Source organism: Fulmarus glacialis, unplaced genomic scaffold, assembly GCF_000690835.1.
Source record: "Fulmarus glacialis isolate BGI_N327 unplaced genomic scaffold, ASM69083v1 scaffold39359, whole genome shotgun sequence".
Lineage (NCBI taxonomy): Eukaryota > Metazoa > Chordata > Aves > Procellariiformes > Procellariidae > Fulmarus > Fulmarus glacialis.
The window spans coordinates 1-20654 of record NW_009233286.1 but is presented as its reverse complement, the minus strand read 5'-3'; the positions used below and the strand labels follow the sequence as shown (position 1 = coordinate 20654).

At 37.3% G+C, this 20654-nt stretch overlaps 1 protein-coding gene across 1 annotated transcript; it reads left to right on the top strand.

The window, feature by feature from the left end:
* Nucleotides 1-8: 8 nt before the first annotated feature.
* Nucleotides 9-20360, top strand: DHX29 (DEAH (Asp-Glu-Ala-His) box polypeptide 29; the record flags this gene model as incomplete). The annotated part of the gene is made up of 23 exons (XM_009585272.1): nt 9-21; nt 2555-2628; nt 3440-3553; nt 4113-4242; nt 4629-4771; nt 5370-5495; nt 5938-6064; nt 6348-6509; nt 7197-7362; nt 8443-8566; nt 8993-9589; nt 10324-10467; nt 10561-10737; nt 11928-12068; nt 13563-13707; nt 13921-14041; nt 15002-15086; nt 15702-15790; nt 16380-16508; nt 17368-17443; nt 18126-18350; nt 19460-19596; nt 20267-20360. Coding segments are annotated over 23 exons (3339 nt in total), but the record flags the coding sequence as incomplete, so codon positions are not given.
* Nucleotides 20361-20654: the final 294 nt, after the last annotated feature.

The window sequence follows — 20654 nt, the reverse complement described above, 5'->3', positions numbered from 1 at the left end:
AGGAGCCGCGTGTCAAGCAAGGTACCGGGCCCCGCGGCGTGAGGCGTCCCCGACCAAGGAGCCCCGGGAGCGGTTGTGCCGTGGGGAGGAGGGGTGCAGGTCCAGGCGGCTGAGGGTGCCCCGGCTGGCCGGGAGGGATGGCTTCGTTAGGGAGTCCCCGAGGGCGCGGCCTCTGCCTGGGGGCCTCGGCGATGCGGGAGAAGGCCTGCTAAAAAGCTTGATGTTATTGAGCGTCGGGAGAGGCACCTTAAATCCCTCTGACACGGGATTGGTCAGGCCTGGTGTTAGCCCGTCTTACTTCTGGGGTGTCCCCGAGCAGATGAGCCTTGTTGGCATTGATGTGTTGAGTCAGTTGCAAAAGGTCTGTCATTAAATTGTTGGCGGCTCTTGTGGAGCAAGTGTTGGTGAGGCATTTTCCCAGTAATGAGCGTCTTTTGTAGATGTTCATTCTATATGTGCTCAAAGCCAATGTAATGTGGATTTGGGATTTTTTTTTGTGTCATGGAAAAAGTTCAGAGCAGTTCCAGGGCTGGAGGCACTCCAGCAGCATTAGATGAGCTGAGGGATGAGTGTTCACGGTGCAGCCTGAAAAATGTTTGTTCTGCAGCACTGTGAGATGTCTGTTTTCAATAAACCAGCTTTGTCAGAAGTAGCTCAGATACCTTATAAGATCAGTAACAACTTGTCTTGCAGACTATAAGCAAATCATACAATGGCAAGGCCATTTGCGATTCCAACTTGTTAACACAAAGTCTTGCAATCCATTAACTTAAAGTTCCTGAACCTATTCACGTACTCTGCTTTTACAAATTTGGGCTCTGCTAAATGTATTTCTTGTGTGTCCCACTCCTCCAACACCATGGTGGTCAGTCCTCTTCAGAAATCCTGCTTCTCTCCCAGGTTGTCTGCTGTGGTGAAAAATAAGTCAGTATAAGTGAAAAGTAAGTTAGTATAGTCCAAATACTATGTATTTGCACAGCCTACCAGTAAGTGCCAGTGATTAGCTCGTGAGTGCTAACTGCTCTTTGTAGCTCCTGACCAGAGGTGACTGCTTTTTTCTTAAATGCAGTTATCTAACCCAGTCCTGATCTACAAATGGACTTTCTTAGAGTCTCTCTGCTCTGAGCCCAGATGAGTTGTCCAATGTGCCTGCTGGCAGGCTGAGGAGCTGGGCAGTAGCTCTGCCTCCTTGGAGCTCTGGGGTGGTATGCAGCCTCACAGGGCAGTGAAAGCTGTAGGGTTGCTCAGTTTCTTTATACCTCTGCAGTACCAGAAACAGTATGCGTGTTCTGAAATCCAACAGATGGAATCCAACAGCAAGCTGTGTGTTGTCATTCTAATGATGATAAATAGCTTTGTGAATTAGTATTTTTCTAACACCTGCTAAATGAAAAGTCTTTAAGAACGATCATCGCAGATCAGACCAAAGGCCTCTGTAACTCGGTGCCCTCTCCTAGAGAGGGGCCAGAAGCAGGTACCTAGCTGTCGTGGTTTACCCCCAGCCAGCAAATAACCCCCCCCGCAGCCACTCACCCACCCCCCCCCGCTCCGGTGGGATGGGGGAGAGAATCGGGAGGGCACAAGTAGGAAAGCTCCCAGGTTGAGATAAAAACAGTTTAATAATTGAAATAAAACGAAGTAGAACAGTAATAATGACAATGAGAACAAGAAGAACAGAATCTACAAAGCAGGCGATGCACAATGCAACTGCTCCCTGACCGTGTGTCACGAACGGGGGGCGAGCCTCCCCCCTCCCAGCACCTGGTTTTTATACTGAGCATGATGTCACATGGTATAGAATACCCCATTGGCCAGCTGGGTCCACCACCCCGGCTGTGCCCCCCCAGTGCAAGCATCACCCAGCAACAGCCAAAGCATCAATGGGCCATCAATGCTCCTTTCACACCAAACCCAAAACACAGCACACCCCCCAAGCTGCTGGGAAGAAAGTTAACTCTGTCCCAGCCGGAACCAGGACACTAGGAAAGAATAGGTCGGATATGCAGTGATGCTGCTGTAGGGTACTCTTAAATGCACCAGCTGTGGTTTAGGGTCTTCCTGAGCCAGGTGCAATGTTTTTTCAGTGCCCTTCCAAATTGATTGATTTCTTTCTACAAAGCTATCCTGTCTGCCCTTGGACTTCTGTAAACGTCCAATATTCACAGCTTTAGTGACAAAGAGTTCTGTTACATAGCTATGCGCTTTGTAATAAAAAAACCTCAACAGTCTTGCTTGTTTTGAACCTGCCATTAGCTTCCCTATTTGGCACTCCTTGTTCCAGTGTTGAAAGAGAGTGAGCAGTCAATCCCATTTCCTCTCATTGTGCCATTTGGGATTTTATATTTTGTCTGCTAAGAGTCCCTTCTTTCCTATTCCTTGTTCAAGGGCCTTTCTGTACCTTTGATTGTTTTTGTTGTATATACCTGCATGTTTCTGGCAAATTAGTGTAATATTTGCTTGCACTAACCTGTGTTATGTTGGATCTGCTTTAGCTACTGTAAACAATGTTCTCTGTGTTCTGCTTATGTAATTGATGTTTATTTGCAATTTGCAGGTCCAAAAACTTACAGTTTTAGTTCAACAACAGATTCCAGTGCTGCTGCAAACCTAGATAAATCTGTTCTTAAGGTGAGTATTTTCGTTAGGTAAAACAACTTTGGTTTTCATAGACTCTTAGTCTGAGTAAATATTTCTTCAGCTCTCCTTCAGTATTATGTTATGCAGGTAAACTACATTCAAGTATTAGACACTGTCTTGAGCTTGATATGTTTGGGATTTTTAGTGTGCTTTAAGAAATAGGGGTAAACTAACAGGGCAGGAGAACATCTATTTTTTTTAAGTAACGTGATACATCGCGTGCAGGACTACTAAGAGTTATGTTTGGGCTTCTGCTGTGCATATGGATTCTTCTTGCTGTCAGAGGAAGAATACAGATTTATACAACCTCAGTAGCAAACAAAGTTTGGTTCATGTTTTAGAAGTGTCAAAAATACTAAAATTGTTATTTTATTAATTCTTTTTTCTTAAGCCAGATAGGAAGGAGAGTGTCACAGATTGTATCTTGATGATCAAATTATTTTATACCAGTTCTTGTAAGCAGAGGAGAAAGGCCTTGTTCTTTACAGTAGAAATTTTTTTTTAATTTCCTTACAGTATTTCCTTTGACATACTAAATTTCCTTGAAGATGTAAACAGGGCTTCTCTGTAATCAGGAATGAACTCTTCTATTTCAAATAAAAGCATATAGCTTGCAAGAGTAAAAAGAAAAAAAGTATCCCTTTTATAAGAAATGTTTACCGCACTTACGGAAAGCTGGAAAAGTTGGGGTTTGAATGGCAGAGAGATTTCTGCATTCTTGTTTCCTTAGCCATGAAAAGCATTGATATGTCATAAAAATTTGTAATGTTTTGCTTTGTATCAAATAATTTTCTCTGTGCAGGTAATGATAAATGGTAAGTTGGAGAAAAGGATTATTGATGTAATCAATGACCATAAAAACCAAAATGATGACAAAGGAATGATTTCCAGAAGACTTACTGCTAAGAAACTACAGGTAGAGTTTGAAGTGTTGTTCCCTGACCATTGTTTTAGAATAAACAGTTTCTTTTTTGTCATTTGTATCATGTGACATACTACACTTCTGCATGTAGTACAAGCCAGTGTAGCGTGCTTTCCAGTAGTTACATTAATGATTAGTCAGTGGAATTGACAAGTATGCTCATTAGGAAAGATGGGTCTTTATGCATTTATTCACTAAAATCGGAGTCTTCAGACAGGATAGAGGAATAGAACTTAATCTGAATGTTTTATGTTTCCTACATTGTTCGTTCCATGTAGCTGAAAATTGTAGGTTTATCTTTCTAACTAGAAAATACTTCCTGTACAGAGGCTAGAATGTAGTTTTATTTATACATATGCATACATATTTACAATAAAAGTATTATAAGCTTTGTACACAAAACAAGATTTTCTGCTCAGCCTTCTGATATATTAATTGATGCTATTTAGTTCCATTTAATGCCAGTTATCTGATATGTGGGAAATAGGAGTTTACAAGCCTGTATTAGATTACTAGATTAAATCCTAATATTTTCTGACTTTTTTATTCATAGGATGTATACATGGCTTTACAAAGATTCTCTTTTAAGACTGAGCACATTGAAGAAGCAATGAAAAATACACTTTTATATGGTGGTGATCTTCACTCTGCACTTGATTGGCTTTGTTTAAACCTTCCTGATGGTGAGTATGGTGACAGAGAGTCGACTATGGTTTTTAACAGAAGAGTAATAGGACCTGCTCTGCCATGGGAATGCTTCATAGTAGTAATTAAATATATTGCTTCACTAAGACCAGTAGTCATCCTAGTGTTCCTTTCCTAGATGTGCTGCTGACTGGTTCTGGGATTTTTTTTTAGTGTATAAAGTCTTGTAGACCTCTTGTTTCTACTCTTAGAGTTTTATTGAAGTCCAACAAGCAAATACTGGCTTATCTAAATGCTAAAGCCTGATTTTATTTCAGGCATGCTGTTTTTGTTTATGTTCTTCCAGTTGGCTCCCAACATGCTTTAAAAGATTTTCAGTAATTGTTATTGACATATTCTGTGACATGGGTTTTTTATTTTGAAGATGCCTTGCCTGAAGGTTTTAGCCAGCAGTTTGAAGAACAGCAACAGAAACCTAGAGCAAAATTTTGTTCTCCTGTGTCACAGTGTGAACCTCCACCTCGCTTAGGAGACAACAAAAAGAAAGAAAATGGGCCTGAAACTAAGGTAATCTGAGAAACTCATTTGTATTTACCGGGGGGAAGAGAGTTTTCTAAAATACAGAATTTGCATTGACTTCCAACACTGATGTGAAAAACTTCTGAAAATAGGGTATGCTTGGTAATTGTCACCCACATTATTTTAACTTCAGTGGAATGGTCTTTTTTTTTTTCATTTGAATTCTAAAGGCTCTTCATAGTTCATTTTTGTGGTAAAGCATGGCTTAATTTTCTCATGGAATGGGTTCATTCTGTTTATTCACAGATCAACCCACTTGTGTGGGTTTAAGTTTGCCTATGTACTTGTGGTGTTTCGATTTCTGTGGTTATTGAATCTTAAACGTAGAAATCAAAAAGATTTATTGCGAAAGTGTTTTTTTTTTCTTACAGCAGTTATAATTGTTCAAGTGTTAAGACCTATGTAAGTATATTATGAGATGTTTAGCCTGGTTGAAGAAGTTTGCTCCATGTTTTTTTGTGTTACTTATGTCATATAACTTAGTTTATATGTAAAATTTTAAGCAATAGTTCCTAAATACTGACAGAGAAAAGCATTGGTGTTTTCACTTACTGTTACTACTTTTAATTTTTGTTGCTCCTCCTAGGAGATGAATGTTGGGAAAGAGAAAGACGTGAGTATGAAAGAATGGATTTTGCGATATGCTGAGCAACAGAGTGATGAAGAGAAGAATGAGTCTGTGAAAGAGACAGATGAAGAAAAGTTTGACCCAGTAAGATAGAATAACACTTCATGGAAGTCTTTCAAAAACTGATATGTCTGGTACATCTGCAAGTGGTGGATCTATTTGTTAAAAATTGGGGATTGAATACTTTTTTAATGTTATCTATTTTTACATTTGCAGGTTACTGAATGGGAAATGTGTTGAAACTTCTCCTTTCCTAAGTTGTTTTTCCTTTCCTACTTTTTTGTACTAGGCTCTGAATGCATTGTGCTGGAAAGGAAAAATTCTTGAAACACGTCTCAGTGAGATTAGGAATGTGACTATCAAATTCTGAGAGGTTTTGACTGTTAGTTACATAAAAATTGTTTGTTCCTCCTTTGTGTAAGCTTGGTATAAAGGACAAAACGCCCCCACTTTTTTATTATGAAGTTCATTGAAAGTGACAAGTGTACAATATTCAACTTGTAATTAATAATTCTGTTTCAAATAGAATGAGAGGTATGGACATCTGGCTGCCAAGCTTTCAGAAGCAAAAGAACAAGCAAGCATCTCCAAGCAAGACAAAGACAAGCAAGGCCAGAAGGCAGCACAGGAGAAAATAAGAAGAATTCAGCAAGGTAGAGCTATGCAAATTATCTGTGCTTTATTTTGTGGCCTGCGTATTTGTTAGGCAAGTAAGTCTCTGAGTCTGAATCGATTTCATAATCTTTTATGCCACTGTCTGAATTGCAGGCTTTTCTGAATCTATCCTTTCCATGTGGGTCAAATTCTAAAAAGTCAGTAACATTTCACTACTTCTGGTTTTGGGTGCTCAGTATCAATTGATATAATCGATCTTTTCTTTCTAAAGAATAAATGCTCAGCAATTGGTGGGTGTAAGTTGTATCCTCTCTCTGACAGAAATGGCAATACTTGAAGAACATCCAGTATTTAATCCAGCTATAAAGATTTCAAACCAACAACAAAATGAAAAGAAAAAGCCTCCTTCACCTCAGCCTCAAGAAACCACTTTGAATTTGAGCTTGCTTGAAAAACCCGATGGTGCTGCAAAGGAAGAAAAAGGTGTGTTGCCAATGGTTCAGTACAAGCTTGAAGTGTACCACAAATTTCAAGTATTAGTTCTTGTTTTTCTAGGTTGTATTGCATTGTAGTGCTGAGTCATCAAGCTCTGATTGTGGGAAAGGCAGATGGACTACCTCACTGACCAAGCTGACTTTTTTAGGGACATGGTTTAGGTGGGCATGGTAGTGTTGGGTTGACAGTTGGACTCGATGATCTTAGAGGACTTTTCCAACCTTTATGATTCTATGATTCTATGAAAGGTTCTGTATTTGTTTTAGCAGATGACGTTGAAAGCTGTTTTTGCCGTACTGTCATGTCTAAAATCTTTTTTTTTTTAATTGTAGGGCTAGTTACTGTTTCCATTGTCACCCTCTCATCTTTTTAAACTATTTTCATTGTAAACCTTAAAACTATTACATTATTTTCTAATAACCAAAATTTAGTGAAAGTTCATAAATTATTGGGTGATCAAAGATGGCAAACAAAATATTGTAGTTAATTTCCTGCTAAATACTTTTGTGGGAAAAGGGAATTTATGTATCAGTACCAGTATTTCTGCAAAACATTTCAGAAAATACTGCTCTCTAGTAAAAACACGTTTGAAGAAAAGGTAAAAACATTTTTGTCTATCAACCGAATCTAAAATAAATTTTAGGAGACTTAAAATGTGTCTTTCTGCTCTTGTAGTGAAAAAGAAAGAACCGCTAGATGTAAGAAATTTTGATTATAGTGCTCGAAGCTGGACTGGTAAATCTCCGAAACAATTTTTGATTGACTGGTGCAGGAAGAATTTTCCCAAGAGCCCAAACCCTGCTTTTGAAAAAGTTCCAGTTGGAAAATATTGGAAATGTAGGTATGTATTTCCTATAAACTTTACATTTTCCTTTTGGTTCATTAAAAATAAAAATGCTGGCTACTTCTGTCTTGTCGTGTGGATCCAGATTTGTATGAATATAGTGCGTGTAACCCAAACTCTCTTTTTTAATCCACCAGAGAGCTTATTTCACATTGGATAGCTCTGCAAAAGTAATGCCTAGACTGGACACTATCACAAAAATAAGATTCTAGTGAATGATCCTGTAAAGAAGAGATTAGTTTTTAATTCTGTACTGCTGAATGAAAGGTTCTGAAGTGAACCTGTGAGATAAATTTGGACAATTAACTTCTGGTATTGTCATTCAAAGTAATATATTAAATTATAGATTTTAAGCATATGAATACCAAAAACCTTTTGGGGATCGTTTAAAATAAAGTGGAAGTTAGAAATTTGTATGAAAGCTACCATAAGTTTGTAACCAAAACAGTGCAGTATCAGTGATTTTTAAATTTGTTTTAGAAGACGAGTCTATAATACAGCAGTATAAAGTAGAATATTATCGCGTACAATTAAAGTAGGCATGCCATTACAAATGAGTAATGCTTCTTGAAGGAACCAAGTGAAAGAACCTGTCTTCTTGCTCAAGTTAAAAGCTACTAATATATTGTCCCCCTAAGAATATGAGAAATTTGACTGCTGGTCTCAGTTAAACAGATGTTTGCGTCTCAGTAGATCACTAACTGTTATCTCAATCTATGCTAAGTAGTTACAAGCATACAGACAAATATTTAGCCCTTCCTTCAAAACAATTAACCCTAATGGTGATCTGTATGTCTATAAATACTTATACTTTGAAGAAAATGAAGACATTTGAGTTGGGGCAGGAGGGGATCACAAATTCACTGCTGGAGTCTGCTGCTGAAAAATTTCTGCTATTCAATCAAAGTTTATCAGCTGTTTCTGTTTACAAAATATTACTGAGTAACATTAAGTTTATTTAGCTTAGTTTCTCTATTTGAATTTCACTCTTATGTTTTAAACAAAAACATTTAACAGTTTGCTATTTCTATAGGTAAGAAAAATTAAAAGAAATGCTTGTATGAATTTGTCTTTAAGGGTCAGGATTACCAAATCATCAGATGATGTAATGGCAATGTGCCCTACAATTGTAACAGAAGATAGTATGCAAGCGCAACATCTAGCTGCTACTTTGGCACTCTATCATTTAACCAAAGGACAAGTAAGATTTTCACCAATATTACTGTTAGCCTGGAACCTGCTTCTGCACTTGTTTGTTATAATATCTGTAGTTACATTCTAAAAACAGTTTAATGAAGTGTTTCCCATAAAATTACTTGCTTCTATTATATGTTCATTTGCTTTTATCTATAATCATGCATATGTGTTGCAGCATACAGGGAGAAAATTTTTTGATAGTACAACTGTTCTTTCAGTGTTGTAAAGAATGCAAGTCAGTTGAAAATAAAAAGTGTATTGTTGACGTTTATATTACTGCTTTGATAGTTTCTGTATTTAGAAATAGCTCCCTATTTCGTGTTTTGTCATATCTTTTGCCACTAAAGTTCATTTACACATAAAATTTTAGTGATATTACTAAATAGTAGTAGTACATAAAATAATTTTTTTCTGCTTTTTCCATCTGAAGTCAGTTCATCAGTTACTGCCTCCTACCTACCGAGATGTCTGGCTAGAATGGAGGGATATCGAAAAAAAAAAGGAAGAAGAAAACAAGATAGAAACCAACAAACCTCGTGATAACTTTATTGCTAGATTATTAAACAAACTCAAACAACAACAACAACTACAATCTGAAAATCAACCAAAAGTATCTGAGGGTCCTGAAGATTCCTGGGAAAACTTAGTTTCTGATGAGGACTTCAGCAGTCTCTCTCTTGAGACTTCAGGCACAGATAATTTGGAACCTTCAAGGATTTTGTTCAAAAAGCTGCAAAGTTCCTCCAGATACCAGAGGCTTCTGAAAGAGAGACAGAATTTACCTGTGTTTAAGCACAGATACTCAATTGTAGAAACTCTTAAAAAACATCGAGTAGTTGTTGTGGCTGGTGAAACAGGCAGTGGGAAGAGTACCCAGGTGCCCCATTTCTTGTTAGAAGACTTGTTGCTAGATGAAGGATCAAATAAATGTAATATTGTTTGCACTCAACCCCGAAGAATCTCAGCAGTGAGTCTGGCAACCAGGGTTTGTGAAGAGCTAGGCTGCGAATCAGGACCGGGAGGAAAAGTAAGATTTATCTGAATTCCTTTTTCTAGTTTTGATCAAATACAGGGGGCTAGATTTGTGGTACAAAGTAGAAACATTATTTCTTACACAACCAAATGATTAGATGTTACTTTCTCTTGAAAAGGGCTTCTTGCTATGTCAGCTGTTCTTTCCAAATTGTCACCTGTGAACCTCTGCATATCCATATATGATTTCTAAAACCTTTAGAGGGTGATTAAGAGCAAGAGTATTTCATAATGGGGATGGTCAAACATTGGAGCAGATTGCCCAGACACTGTGGCATCTCTATCATTAAGGATGGAGAAAACTCCCCTGAATAAGGCTGTGAGCAATCCAATCTGGCCTTGAGTGAGGCCCTACTTTGAGAGACACCCCACTTCCAACATAAGTTATTTTGTTATTTGAAGAAAACCAAGGTCCTGTATGTTTTATGGTAGTCTATTTGTGCAAAAATATTTTTGCTTGAGGACTGCGAAGAGCCCTGAAAAAAACACTGAGTTTACCAGCTCTTTGCTGTTCTGGAGAAACTTAGTTATGGATTTCAGTGTATTTTCCCTTCCCTTAACAAAGGAAAGTGTGTGTATGAAAAACAGGTAGTCATTCACCATACTATTTAATTAGCAACTTGTGCAGTGTCTGAATCTAGCAGTGCTTAAATCTCACTTCATTTTGAATATCTCTAGCTTGTATACTATTTTAAGTTATTCCTATATTTTTAATATCTTTTCTTAAAGAATTCCCTGTGTGGATATCAAATTCGTATGGAATCAAGAACAGGAGAAGCCACCAGACTACTCTACTGTACAACAGGTGTCCTGCTTCGGAAACTTCAGGAAGATGGTCTTCTTTCAAGTATATCTCATGTTATTGTAGATGAGGTTATCAGCTTTTACTATTCTGCAGAAACTATAGTTATTCTGGGTCTTGACTTGTACTGAAGCCTTACTATAGATATGTTTTTCTAATTCTAGGTACATGAAAGAAGTGTCCAGTCTGATTTCTTGCTAGTTATTCTGAAGGAGATCTTGCATAAACGTTCGGATCTGCATCTGATTTTAATGAGTGCTACTGTAGACAGTGAGAAGTTTTCCAGCTATTTCTCACACTGCCCCATTTTAAGGATCTCAGGGAGGAGTTACCCTGTTGAGGTAAGTAAACGATTCTTTGATTATGCAAGACACTTTGTATGCATGTATATAGTGTTTGCCTCGTGGTGTGGCTTAACCCCAGCTGACAACTAAGCACCACACAGCCGCTCGCTCACTCCCCCCTGGTGGGATGGGGGAGCAGATCAGAAGGGTAAAAGTGAGAAAACTCGTAGGTTGAGATAAAGGCAGTTTAATAGGTAAAGCAAAATTTACGTGCACAAGCAAAGCAAAACAAGGAATTCATTTGCTACTTCCCATCTGCAGGCAGGTGTTCAGCTGTCTCCAAGAAAGTAGGGCTCCATCATGCGTAACAGTTACTTGGGAAGACAAACGCCATCACTCCAAACATCCCCCCACTTCCTTCTTCTTCCCCCGGGTTTATATACTGAGGGTGACGTCATATGGTATGGAATACCCTGTTGGCCAGTTTGGGTTAGCTGTCCTGACTATGCTCCCTCCCAGCTTCTTGTGGATCTGGCAGAGCATGGGAAGATGAAAAGTCCTTGACTTTTAAACACTATTTAACACACTGATGTTTTAGTTGTTGCTATCAACATTATTCTCAAACTAACTCCAAAACACAGCACTATACCAGCTACCAGGAAGAAAATTAACTTTATCCCAGCCGAAACCAGGACACCTGGTTAGTGGCTGTAGGAAATACACCTATATCACTTTTTTCTTACCAAAAATACATATCTTAAACGTGTGTTTCAAGGACTTATAACCCTTTTCTGTTTTGAAAATATAGAATACCTTCAGTATTTGAAGTACAGGGTTGTACTGTTTTTTTTCTGATGGGTTTATTATTCATTAAAATCAGTCCATCAGTGACACTTTCATTTTTCTCTACACAACTTAGGTAGAAAGGAAAGCATTAAAGAATTCCTCCCACCCCCAATGCAACTTTGTCATTATACTCTTATGTATGTTTCTCATGCCTGTCATATAGGCTATGGTAAAGGTAATGTTAGTAATCATGTGGAGAGACCCATTAACAAACTCATAGCAGCTCTAAGTTTAGGTTTTCAAAAATGATAAGAAAGATTACGTTGAAATTTGTAAGATCTATTACAAGATTAAAAGAGAAGGGCATGCCCTGTTCAGCTTTGTATGTAAGCTTAAAAATAAAAACGGTGCTGCTTAGTTTTTGACATGCCTTGTATTTCTTCTGTGAATTTTCACTAAAGATTTTCCATGTTGAAGATGTAATTGAAGCAACTGGCTATGTTCTGGAGAAAGACTCAGAATATTGTCAGAAGTTCTTGGAAGAGGAGGAGGAAGTGACAATAAATGTTACTAGCAAAGGAGGAGGCACTACAAAGTATCAGGTAAAATAGGCATTTCTAGTTTTAGCTGGGAAATGTTGATTATTTTTTAATTATTTTATCATTTTAGTTCTTATTAAATGTGATTGGATTGTATAATATCAAATACTCTTTCAATTGATAAGACAGACACAATGGCACTCCTACAGTGGAAACCAAATATTTATTAATGCTGCATCCTTGTGTTTATCTCTCCAACTCCTCATAGTTACCTTGATTTTGCTATATTTGACATTGAGTTCTCTTGTACAGCTGTGAGATTCCCAGCTCTAGATCTATAAGTAGCAGCAGGGGAAAACATTTAAGTTTTTTTTTCCCAAAGAATTCGCCTAAGCGAACCTAAGAACAGAAGAGGCAAGGGCATATCCTTTTTAGCTGAAAATATCCCAAGATCCTCCAACTTGGCATGCCAAATGACATGATTTACATTAGATTATTGTGTAGAGTTTTTTGGTTTAACAGGCTATAGTTAACCCTGTAGGTACACTGCAGTGACAGCTGTATGTGCTTTTGGAACAAAATTCTTGAAGGGAAGGGTATCTGAATGCCGCCTGACTTCAGGCAACTTAAGCTGTTCATCTAGACTGTATATGTTTTGGGTCTGACTTGCTCTCTCAGAACCTCTGCAGGACGATTTTGCTTGGTGTGATCAAACACTGATGCATATGTCAAAAAATATGCCCTCATGTGCTCCACTGATTTTTTTTGTTTCCTAAGGCGGTAGTTACCCCATACATCACAACAGCATCCTTTAGTTGAAGCCAAAGTGCTCTCCTGAGTGCTTCTCCGTCTTTGTGGTTTATTTCTGTTGAGCCTTCAGTACAGAAGGATATGTGGTGGCAAGCTTCTTTAAGTGCATTGATTAACAAAGAAATAATTTACAATAGCGCCACTTAACATAGAAGCCTTATGCTAAGTATGTATCTGTAAGATATTTATAAAACAATTTACATATCTGTATGTTCTGCTAATTCTCCCTTCCTCCCCCTTTCCTTCTACTCCAGCACACTGCAGGAGTTGCCACCTAATTCACTCTCAACTTTCACTGCAACCACTAGTTGAGAAGGGTGAGAGAGAGGAGAAAGGGGAGACTGGTTTCTTATACTCCAAAATAGGAGTTTTGAAGGAAGAGTAGCTACCCTGTTATCCCATTTTGAACTGATACCAACTGGATGCCAGATATGGAGCTGGGAACTGTTTTCATTTGTAAAACAGACTATATAGTACTGCTTGCACAAACTTTAATCTTCACTCTTTTTTTTTTTTAAATGTGGGATGTCGTTTAACAGTAGTAGATACCTCTACTAGGTTATGTAGGTGGCTGTGATTTAATCTAACTGACATTAATTTTGGTGGGAAATTAGTCAATTAAATGTGTCTTACCTCAATCTCTGTTTTAAGAAACCTAAATTAAGTGAAGGACAAATTGATCTTCTGCTCTCTTACCTTCTTCTAAAACACTGAGAATATGATTTTTTTTCTGCTCTTCTTTTTTAGGAGTATGTCCCAATCCACTCTGGATCTGGTATCGATTTGGCTCCTTCCTATGCGAAGTATAGCAGTCGTACACAGCAGGCTATCTTCTATATGAACCCTTACAAGATCAACCTTGAACTTATTTTGGAGTTGCTTGCATACTTAGGTACAGTCTACTTCTTAAGAAGTTGATATACTTGGGGCTGTCCTTTGGACTTACTTTCCAGTGCTTTCTACTGATAATGAAGTACTTGACTTCATTCTTAGATGAAACATCCCTGCATTTACTGCAGGGCCCAGAATTAGTTCCTGTTCTCAGGTGAAACTGTTTGCAGATGCATGGTTTTTTTACCTATGTTCCTGTACTGTAACTTTCCAGATAGAAGTCCCCAGTTCAAGAACATTGAGGGTGCTGTGCTGATCTTTTTACCAGGCCTTGCCCATATACAACAGCTGTATGATCTCATTTCGACTGACAGAAGATTTAACTTGCGTGACAGGTAATGCAGATATTTTCTATAAAGTTAATAGTTTAGCTTAATGAATATGTTTCTTGGGTTTTAAGGTCTACTATTCTTGAAAAGGGAAACCAAGAGTTATACCTCTGAGCTGTTTGTGCTACAAATGTACTTTTATTATCTAAAAATGATACAAGCAAAATTGACAGGTGCTTAGGAATGGTACAGTAATAACTCTTTTTTTTCTTTTGATTTCTTTTTTCCAACAAACTTACTTAATCACAAAGCACTTGACTACTTCTTTTCCCCTTCTTAGGGTGTGGAAGCTGCCATATCTGGGATATAGCTTTCTGTGGCTTACTGTTTACATGGAAGTGATTACTTCCTGAGAAGAGATCCAGAGACAGTAATCTACCAAGAGAAATGGCATAGGGTTGTAGTGACAGATAATTTTGAAATTTATTTTGTGGGTAACTAAAAGTTAGCAACACGATGGCATAAAAAGAACATTTGCAGTCAAATTCTAAAGATTCATAGATGGACTGAGATGTCAAGGTCTGGAAAAGAAGGAAAGTACAAATCTGCCTGTCTCATCTCTGAAGGCCTTTATACTCAGTCTGAAAGTTGCATGTGTTTATAGCTCTGTGCAAAGTTTCAGTAATGGTCATTGTCTTGAAAGCACAATGTAAAGAAGTCGGGTTCATGGACACTTAGTTCCCTTTTTTGCTAGGCTATTGATGTAAATTAACCTAGAGTTCTGCAGTAGTAGTATTTTTCCTGCATTACCAAGTAGGAGAACAGCCCTATGAACTGATAGTGTTATCCTTTCTTGATACTGTAATAAAAGACTGAAGCAGACTTTCATGCCTAATCATACAAAGTTTTACTCTTCCAAGAGCCATTCTAGTTGCTTTCTCCAAACTGCTGTCATCGTTCTGGTCTCTTTTTTTTTTTACTGTATCTTCACAAGTGTATATTGATTAGTGTAATTTCTTGTTCTAGGCACAGGTTGATAGCTTTGCATTCTGTTCTTTCAACTCAAGATCAAGCAGCTGCATTTACAATACCTCCTCTTGGTATTAGAAAGGTATGATATGTTTAGAAAGGCAAAGTACACCACTGAAAGGAGAAGCTTTCTGTGGGTGCAACTCTGAATTGTTTTAAAATCAAATCATACAGAATTACACAACAACCAGTTGTTCCTGGAATTTTCTCGCTGCAAAGAAGCAATTCTTCTAATTTGGCAGTCTGTAACAGATAGAAGCTAGCATGCTGTGAAAACAATGGCAGTAATTAGACAGATTTTTAAACCTAATTTTTTTCTGAAAGCTTCTTTAATTGTTGCTTTCCTGTATTTTAACTGTTTTTAACCAGTAACTATAGCTTTTATCTAGGAAAATAGTATTTTACTTACTGCCAAACTAATTCAAAGTTGACTAATTTTGGCAGGTACTAGCTAGTAATTTTGATGGATTAGAAAACAAAAAGTGAATGCAAAATTCTCACTTAACTTTTGATTCTCCTGTACTTAGGGAAAACGAAGCCATTTTCCAAGTAATTTTAATGCTTTGTCAGATTATTTAAGGAAACACTTCTGGGTAAAAAAACTTCAACCAAACTTATTCTATAATATTGATTAAAAGGATGAAAACCGTTAGACATTCCATAATTGTTTTATTTATTTTATGTTGCTTCTTTTCAGATTGTTTTGGCAACCAATATAGCAGAGACAGGTATTACGATACCGGATGTTGTCTTTGTAATCGATACTGGGAGAACAAAAGAAAATAGGTGAGAGTTTGATTTTCATCAGTCATACTGCGATTACTGTAAATATTTGGAGGTTAGTACTGCAAGAATTTTCTAGTATTCTTATTAAACTACAGTTCTGGACAAAAAAGTGTGCTGAGCTCATTGAACAGCTTGCAGTTTAGGTACAAATTTGGGATGAATCTTTGGATTTTCAAATGGTGTGAAGAACAACAAGGGGAGTTGTTCATAGATACGGAGAATCATGATTAAGTACTGGTTTAAAAATATCTATTTAGTATCTCAGTTTTTAGAAGTTATTTTTTGTCCATCTTTTTAAATGTGAAAAGCCCTACAAAATGTGTTAGAAAGAACAATTCTGAATTGCCAGGAAGATGAAGTAATACAATAGCTTTTTTATTTTCCAATTCTTACACTTTCATTAGTGAGTTGTATCCAAGATTACATGATGTACAGTTTCCGCCAGGTATGCTTAGTTTTCAAAACAAAAGATAATACTTTCAAATAAATACTATTTAGAAATATTATTAATATACTGGTATTTAAGTTAAGTATACATCAGAATTTTAATTCTGAAATCTGAATGGGCACTTGCTTTACAATTTTTAAGGTATCACGAAAGCAGTCAGATGAGTTCCTTGGAGGAGACCTTTGTTAGTAAAGCTAGTGCTCTGCAGCGACAAGGAAGAGCTGGGCGTGTTAGGGATGGATTCTGCTTCCGAATGTACACACGAGACAGGTACTGTAAACTTAGTTAGCAAGATTTTGTAAATCACGTAAATATCTTTGCCTGTTTTTCTGTGCAAAAACAAGAAGTCGTGTTGAAATTCACTTTACTGCAAACTGGAAGGATTAAACTGTAAAAAAAGAAGATAATTTGAATATCGTATTAATAAAGTGTTAAAATAGTTTTTTTGTTTCACGATTTTTTAAAAAGTTAATTTTATTCTTAGTATCTCTATAATGTAAGTATTTTGAAAAAAATTTCATAATTAAAGGAAAAGTGCAGCACCAAGGAATTGTAGAAGATCAGTTTTTAACAACATCTACTGCCCTGCATCAAATATATACAAACCTTACCTCCTGAACGTTGAATTTTTTATCAGACAAATCTGTAGGCTTCTGAAGTGGTATCTCTATGGATAAGAGGTGGGGAAAATATCAAATTATACAGCACTGCACAATTAGTTTATGTTACTGCAGTGGAATAACCTTTTTCCTGCTTGTCTGAAAGTCTAAAGCAACTTTCAGCTGAGAAACAGTTAAGGTAAAAGTATTTTGAAATAACCAATAAAGTGTGTATTTTAGCCTCATGCAAGACTTTCAGTTTGAGAGCTATACATTTTAAGAATTTGTTTTGAAAATCAGGGTCTTACTGCCTTACCTTCTCTTTCACTAGAACTCTTGTTTTCCAAGCTACCACACATGCCTTAATTCAAAGGATGAACAGTTCACCCATGCATTAAAACACATGCGACTCCAACCCGTTGCACCTCAAAAGAACATCTGCAAAGAATGAGCATGTGAAACCTGAGTCTATAAGTTGAATTCAAAGATCAAATTGAATGTCTGTGATCCTATGTTTTTTGATGTTGCAGGTTTGAAAGTTTCATGGAATACTCTGTTCCAGAAATATTGCGTGTGCCTTTGGAGGAATTATGCCTTCATATTATGGTATGGTTTTGGTTTTAGAATTACTGGCCTTGCTAGCTAAAAATATTACAGGTGCCTTTGGAGGAATTACACATTCATACTATTGTGTGGTTTTGGTTTTGGAATTACTGACCTTGTTAGCTAAAAAGGTTTGCTAGGACAGCCCTAATCCAGTGTAGTTAGTGGGGCTTCTCCCACCAGGGCAGGGGGGAACCCAGTACCTGTGTGTTGGAAAATCCAGAGCATGCTGCTGAGTGAGAATAGCATACTATACGATTCCAGTTTACCTCAGAGTGACAATTCAAACTTAGTTAAATAGCCTTCAAACTGATTTCTGCTTAAGGAAGCAATTCCATTCCCTCTCTCCCCATACTGAGTGAGTAGGATATGCATGGGAAAACTAGAAGCCTTGCAAATTAGTGCCAGGTTGAACTGCATCTCATCAGGTTTGAGAGTCTCCTGCTCACCTATGACCATTGGTTGTGCTTCTCTGATCAGTGGTCATGCCATACAAAGTCCTTCCAAACAATGAAGCTTTGTTAACCTAATGCGGGGCGTGTTCTGGGAACCAAGAGGCTGGTTTAAAGGGGAGGGAATGTGGGCTTTTGTTTGCAAGAACAGTTTTCCATTTTCCTTTTTAACTACTATAAAAGTTTGTTACAATAAATTTTAATATTGAAATATGTGCCCATTTACTCCACAGAAATGCAGTCTTGGCTCTCCCGAAGATTTCCTTTCCAGAGCGTTAGACCCGCCACAGCAGCAAGTAATTGGTAATGCAATGAACCTGTTGAGGAAGATTGGGGCTTGTCTGTTAAACGAGCCCAAGCTGACTCCATTGGGCCAGCACCTTGCAGCCCTTCCTGTCAATGTAAAGATTGGCAAAATGCTTATATTTGGTGCTATATTTGGCTGCCTGGATCCTGTGGTGAGTAAAAAAAAAAAAAAAACCCGCCACAGCAGCAAGTAATTGGTAATGCAATGAACCTGTTGAGGAAGATTGGGGCTTGTCTGTTAAACGAGCCCAAGCTGACTCCATTGGGCCAGCACCTTGCAGCCCTTCCTGTCAATGTAAAGATTGGCAAAATGCTTATATTTGGTGCTATATTTGGCTGCCTGGATCCTGTGGGGAGTAAAAAAAAAAAAAAAAAAAATCTCTAAATTTAAAAAAAGTATAGAAATGGTTAATGCTTTACAATTAATCTGATTGCTTGCAATATGGTATTTTGAAAGGATGATGCAAGAAGTTAAAATGCTTATTTTAAGGTGAGGGCACCTGGACATCATGGAGTGGAACAATCTAAGTGTTCTTTACGGTTGGACTCCATGATCTTAAAGGTGTTTTCCAACCTAAATGATTCTATGATTCTAAACTCCTAGGTACTATTCACAAGGGGATAGTCAGACTTGGTCTCCAGTTCTGTTATGATCCCAGGGAGTATGACACTTAGAGAAAAAGCCCTCTTACATGTGGGTTAGACCAATTTGGATTACCCCACAGTTTGTGGGCCAGGAACATGTTGATGTAAAGTTACTGCAAATTAATTAATGTGGTAACTTGTTATATGAAGACTGTGGCAGAGTTCACACTTTCAGCTAATCTGAAAAATAAGAGGAAGCAAATTAGGAGGAAGCATGGGTATGTTAGTTGCTGAAAACTGAAAGTTAAAATTCTTTTTTCTCTCAATATTTCCTGTTAATGTGGTATAATCTAAAGCAGTTGTTTAATCTGACCTTCAACTGTATCGTATCGGGTATTGCTCTGTCATTTGACAAACCATTTGATGTGAGTTTTGAGATTTAGTATTTTTTTATCAGTGTATGTAAGGCACTATGTAAGCAATGCTTTAATGGAAGTAAGTTCTGGATTCTATGTAGGAAATTCTTATGATGATAAGTCTTCCCTGAGACTTAGTAGAAGATAAAATAAAGTATCATTAAATATTACTGTAAAAGAAAATTTAAAGCTATTTGTATGATAAACCTGTAAGCTTATAACAAAATACTCTTAAGTGATGTGTACTTTGCTAATTGCAGGCAACTCTGGCTGCTGTTATGACAGAAAAATCCCCATTTACTACACCAATTGGTCGAAAAGATGAAGCAGATCTTGCAAAATCATCTCTAGCAATTGCAGTTTCAGATCATATAACAATCTACAATGCTTATCTGGGGTAAATGATAATTCTTCTGTGCTTATAGTTAGATGCAGATAACAGCTTAACAGCTATTAACACTTAAGTAATGTAGTTCTGTAAAGAATCCTTAATAAGTATCTTCTCTTGAATTGCTTGCACCTGAAGTTTTTCTCTTCAGAGTAACAGTAGATTGCCAAATACTGTTACACAAAAGGATAGCTTGCTTAGTGCTTTATCCTTTAACTGCTTTTAACTATGCTTGCACACATATAGAGGTGTACTGTGTCTGTTTATCCTAGTGTTTAAAGTATTTTGTTTGTGGTGTGCTGACCTGAATGTTTTGTATTTGAGAAAGTACAAATGTATGTATTATAAAATGACATACTTTTTTTTTCTTTATAGGATATTATCACTAAGTCTCAAAAACCACACCCGAATTTTGTTTCAACTGTCAAGACAGACAGTTCTGTTGAGAGAAAATTACCTTGTATTTTTGGTAGTGTCTGTCCAATTTATGCTACAGGCATGTTTTCCGGAGTGCTCTTATACCAGCAGCAATCATCTTCATTAATGCCACTTATTTCTAATTTTGATTGGAGAATGCTGACCAAAACACAGTATTGCCTTTTAACTTACTACCACTTTCATATTGTTATACTCTTGATATGATTCTTTTTACTGTAATAAGACAGGATTTTTTCCTTAGGTGGAAAAGGGCTCGACAAGAAGGGGGGTATCGTGCCGAAATGACTTATTGCAGAAGAAATTTCCTTAATAGGACTTCATTATTAACTCTGGAGGTAAACCAAATAATTATGCTCTGCACTCAAAAGTTATTTGTTAAAATTTCCCTCTGAAAATGCCATGCCCTTTCAAAGAGGTGATATATCACAGTTACTATTTAGACAAATCAAAAACAAGTGGAATGCTAGGGACTGATGAAATGCACACCCTCAGTCGAGGTAGCTGTGTTTGCATTTGAGTTTTGATATGCACACTTTGTTGACATATATCTTTGCAGTCACTACCATTGGAGAAGCTAGTCCTTACTTCCACCAGAATATCAAAACTTATCATAGAATCATAGAATCATA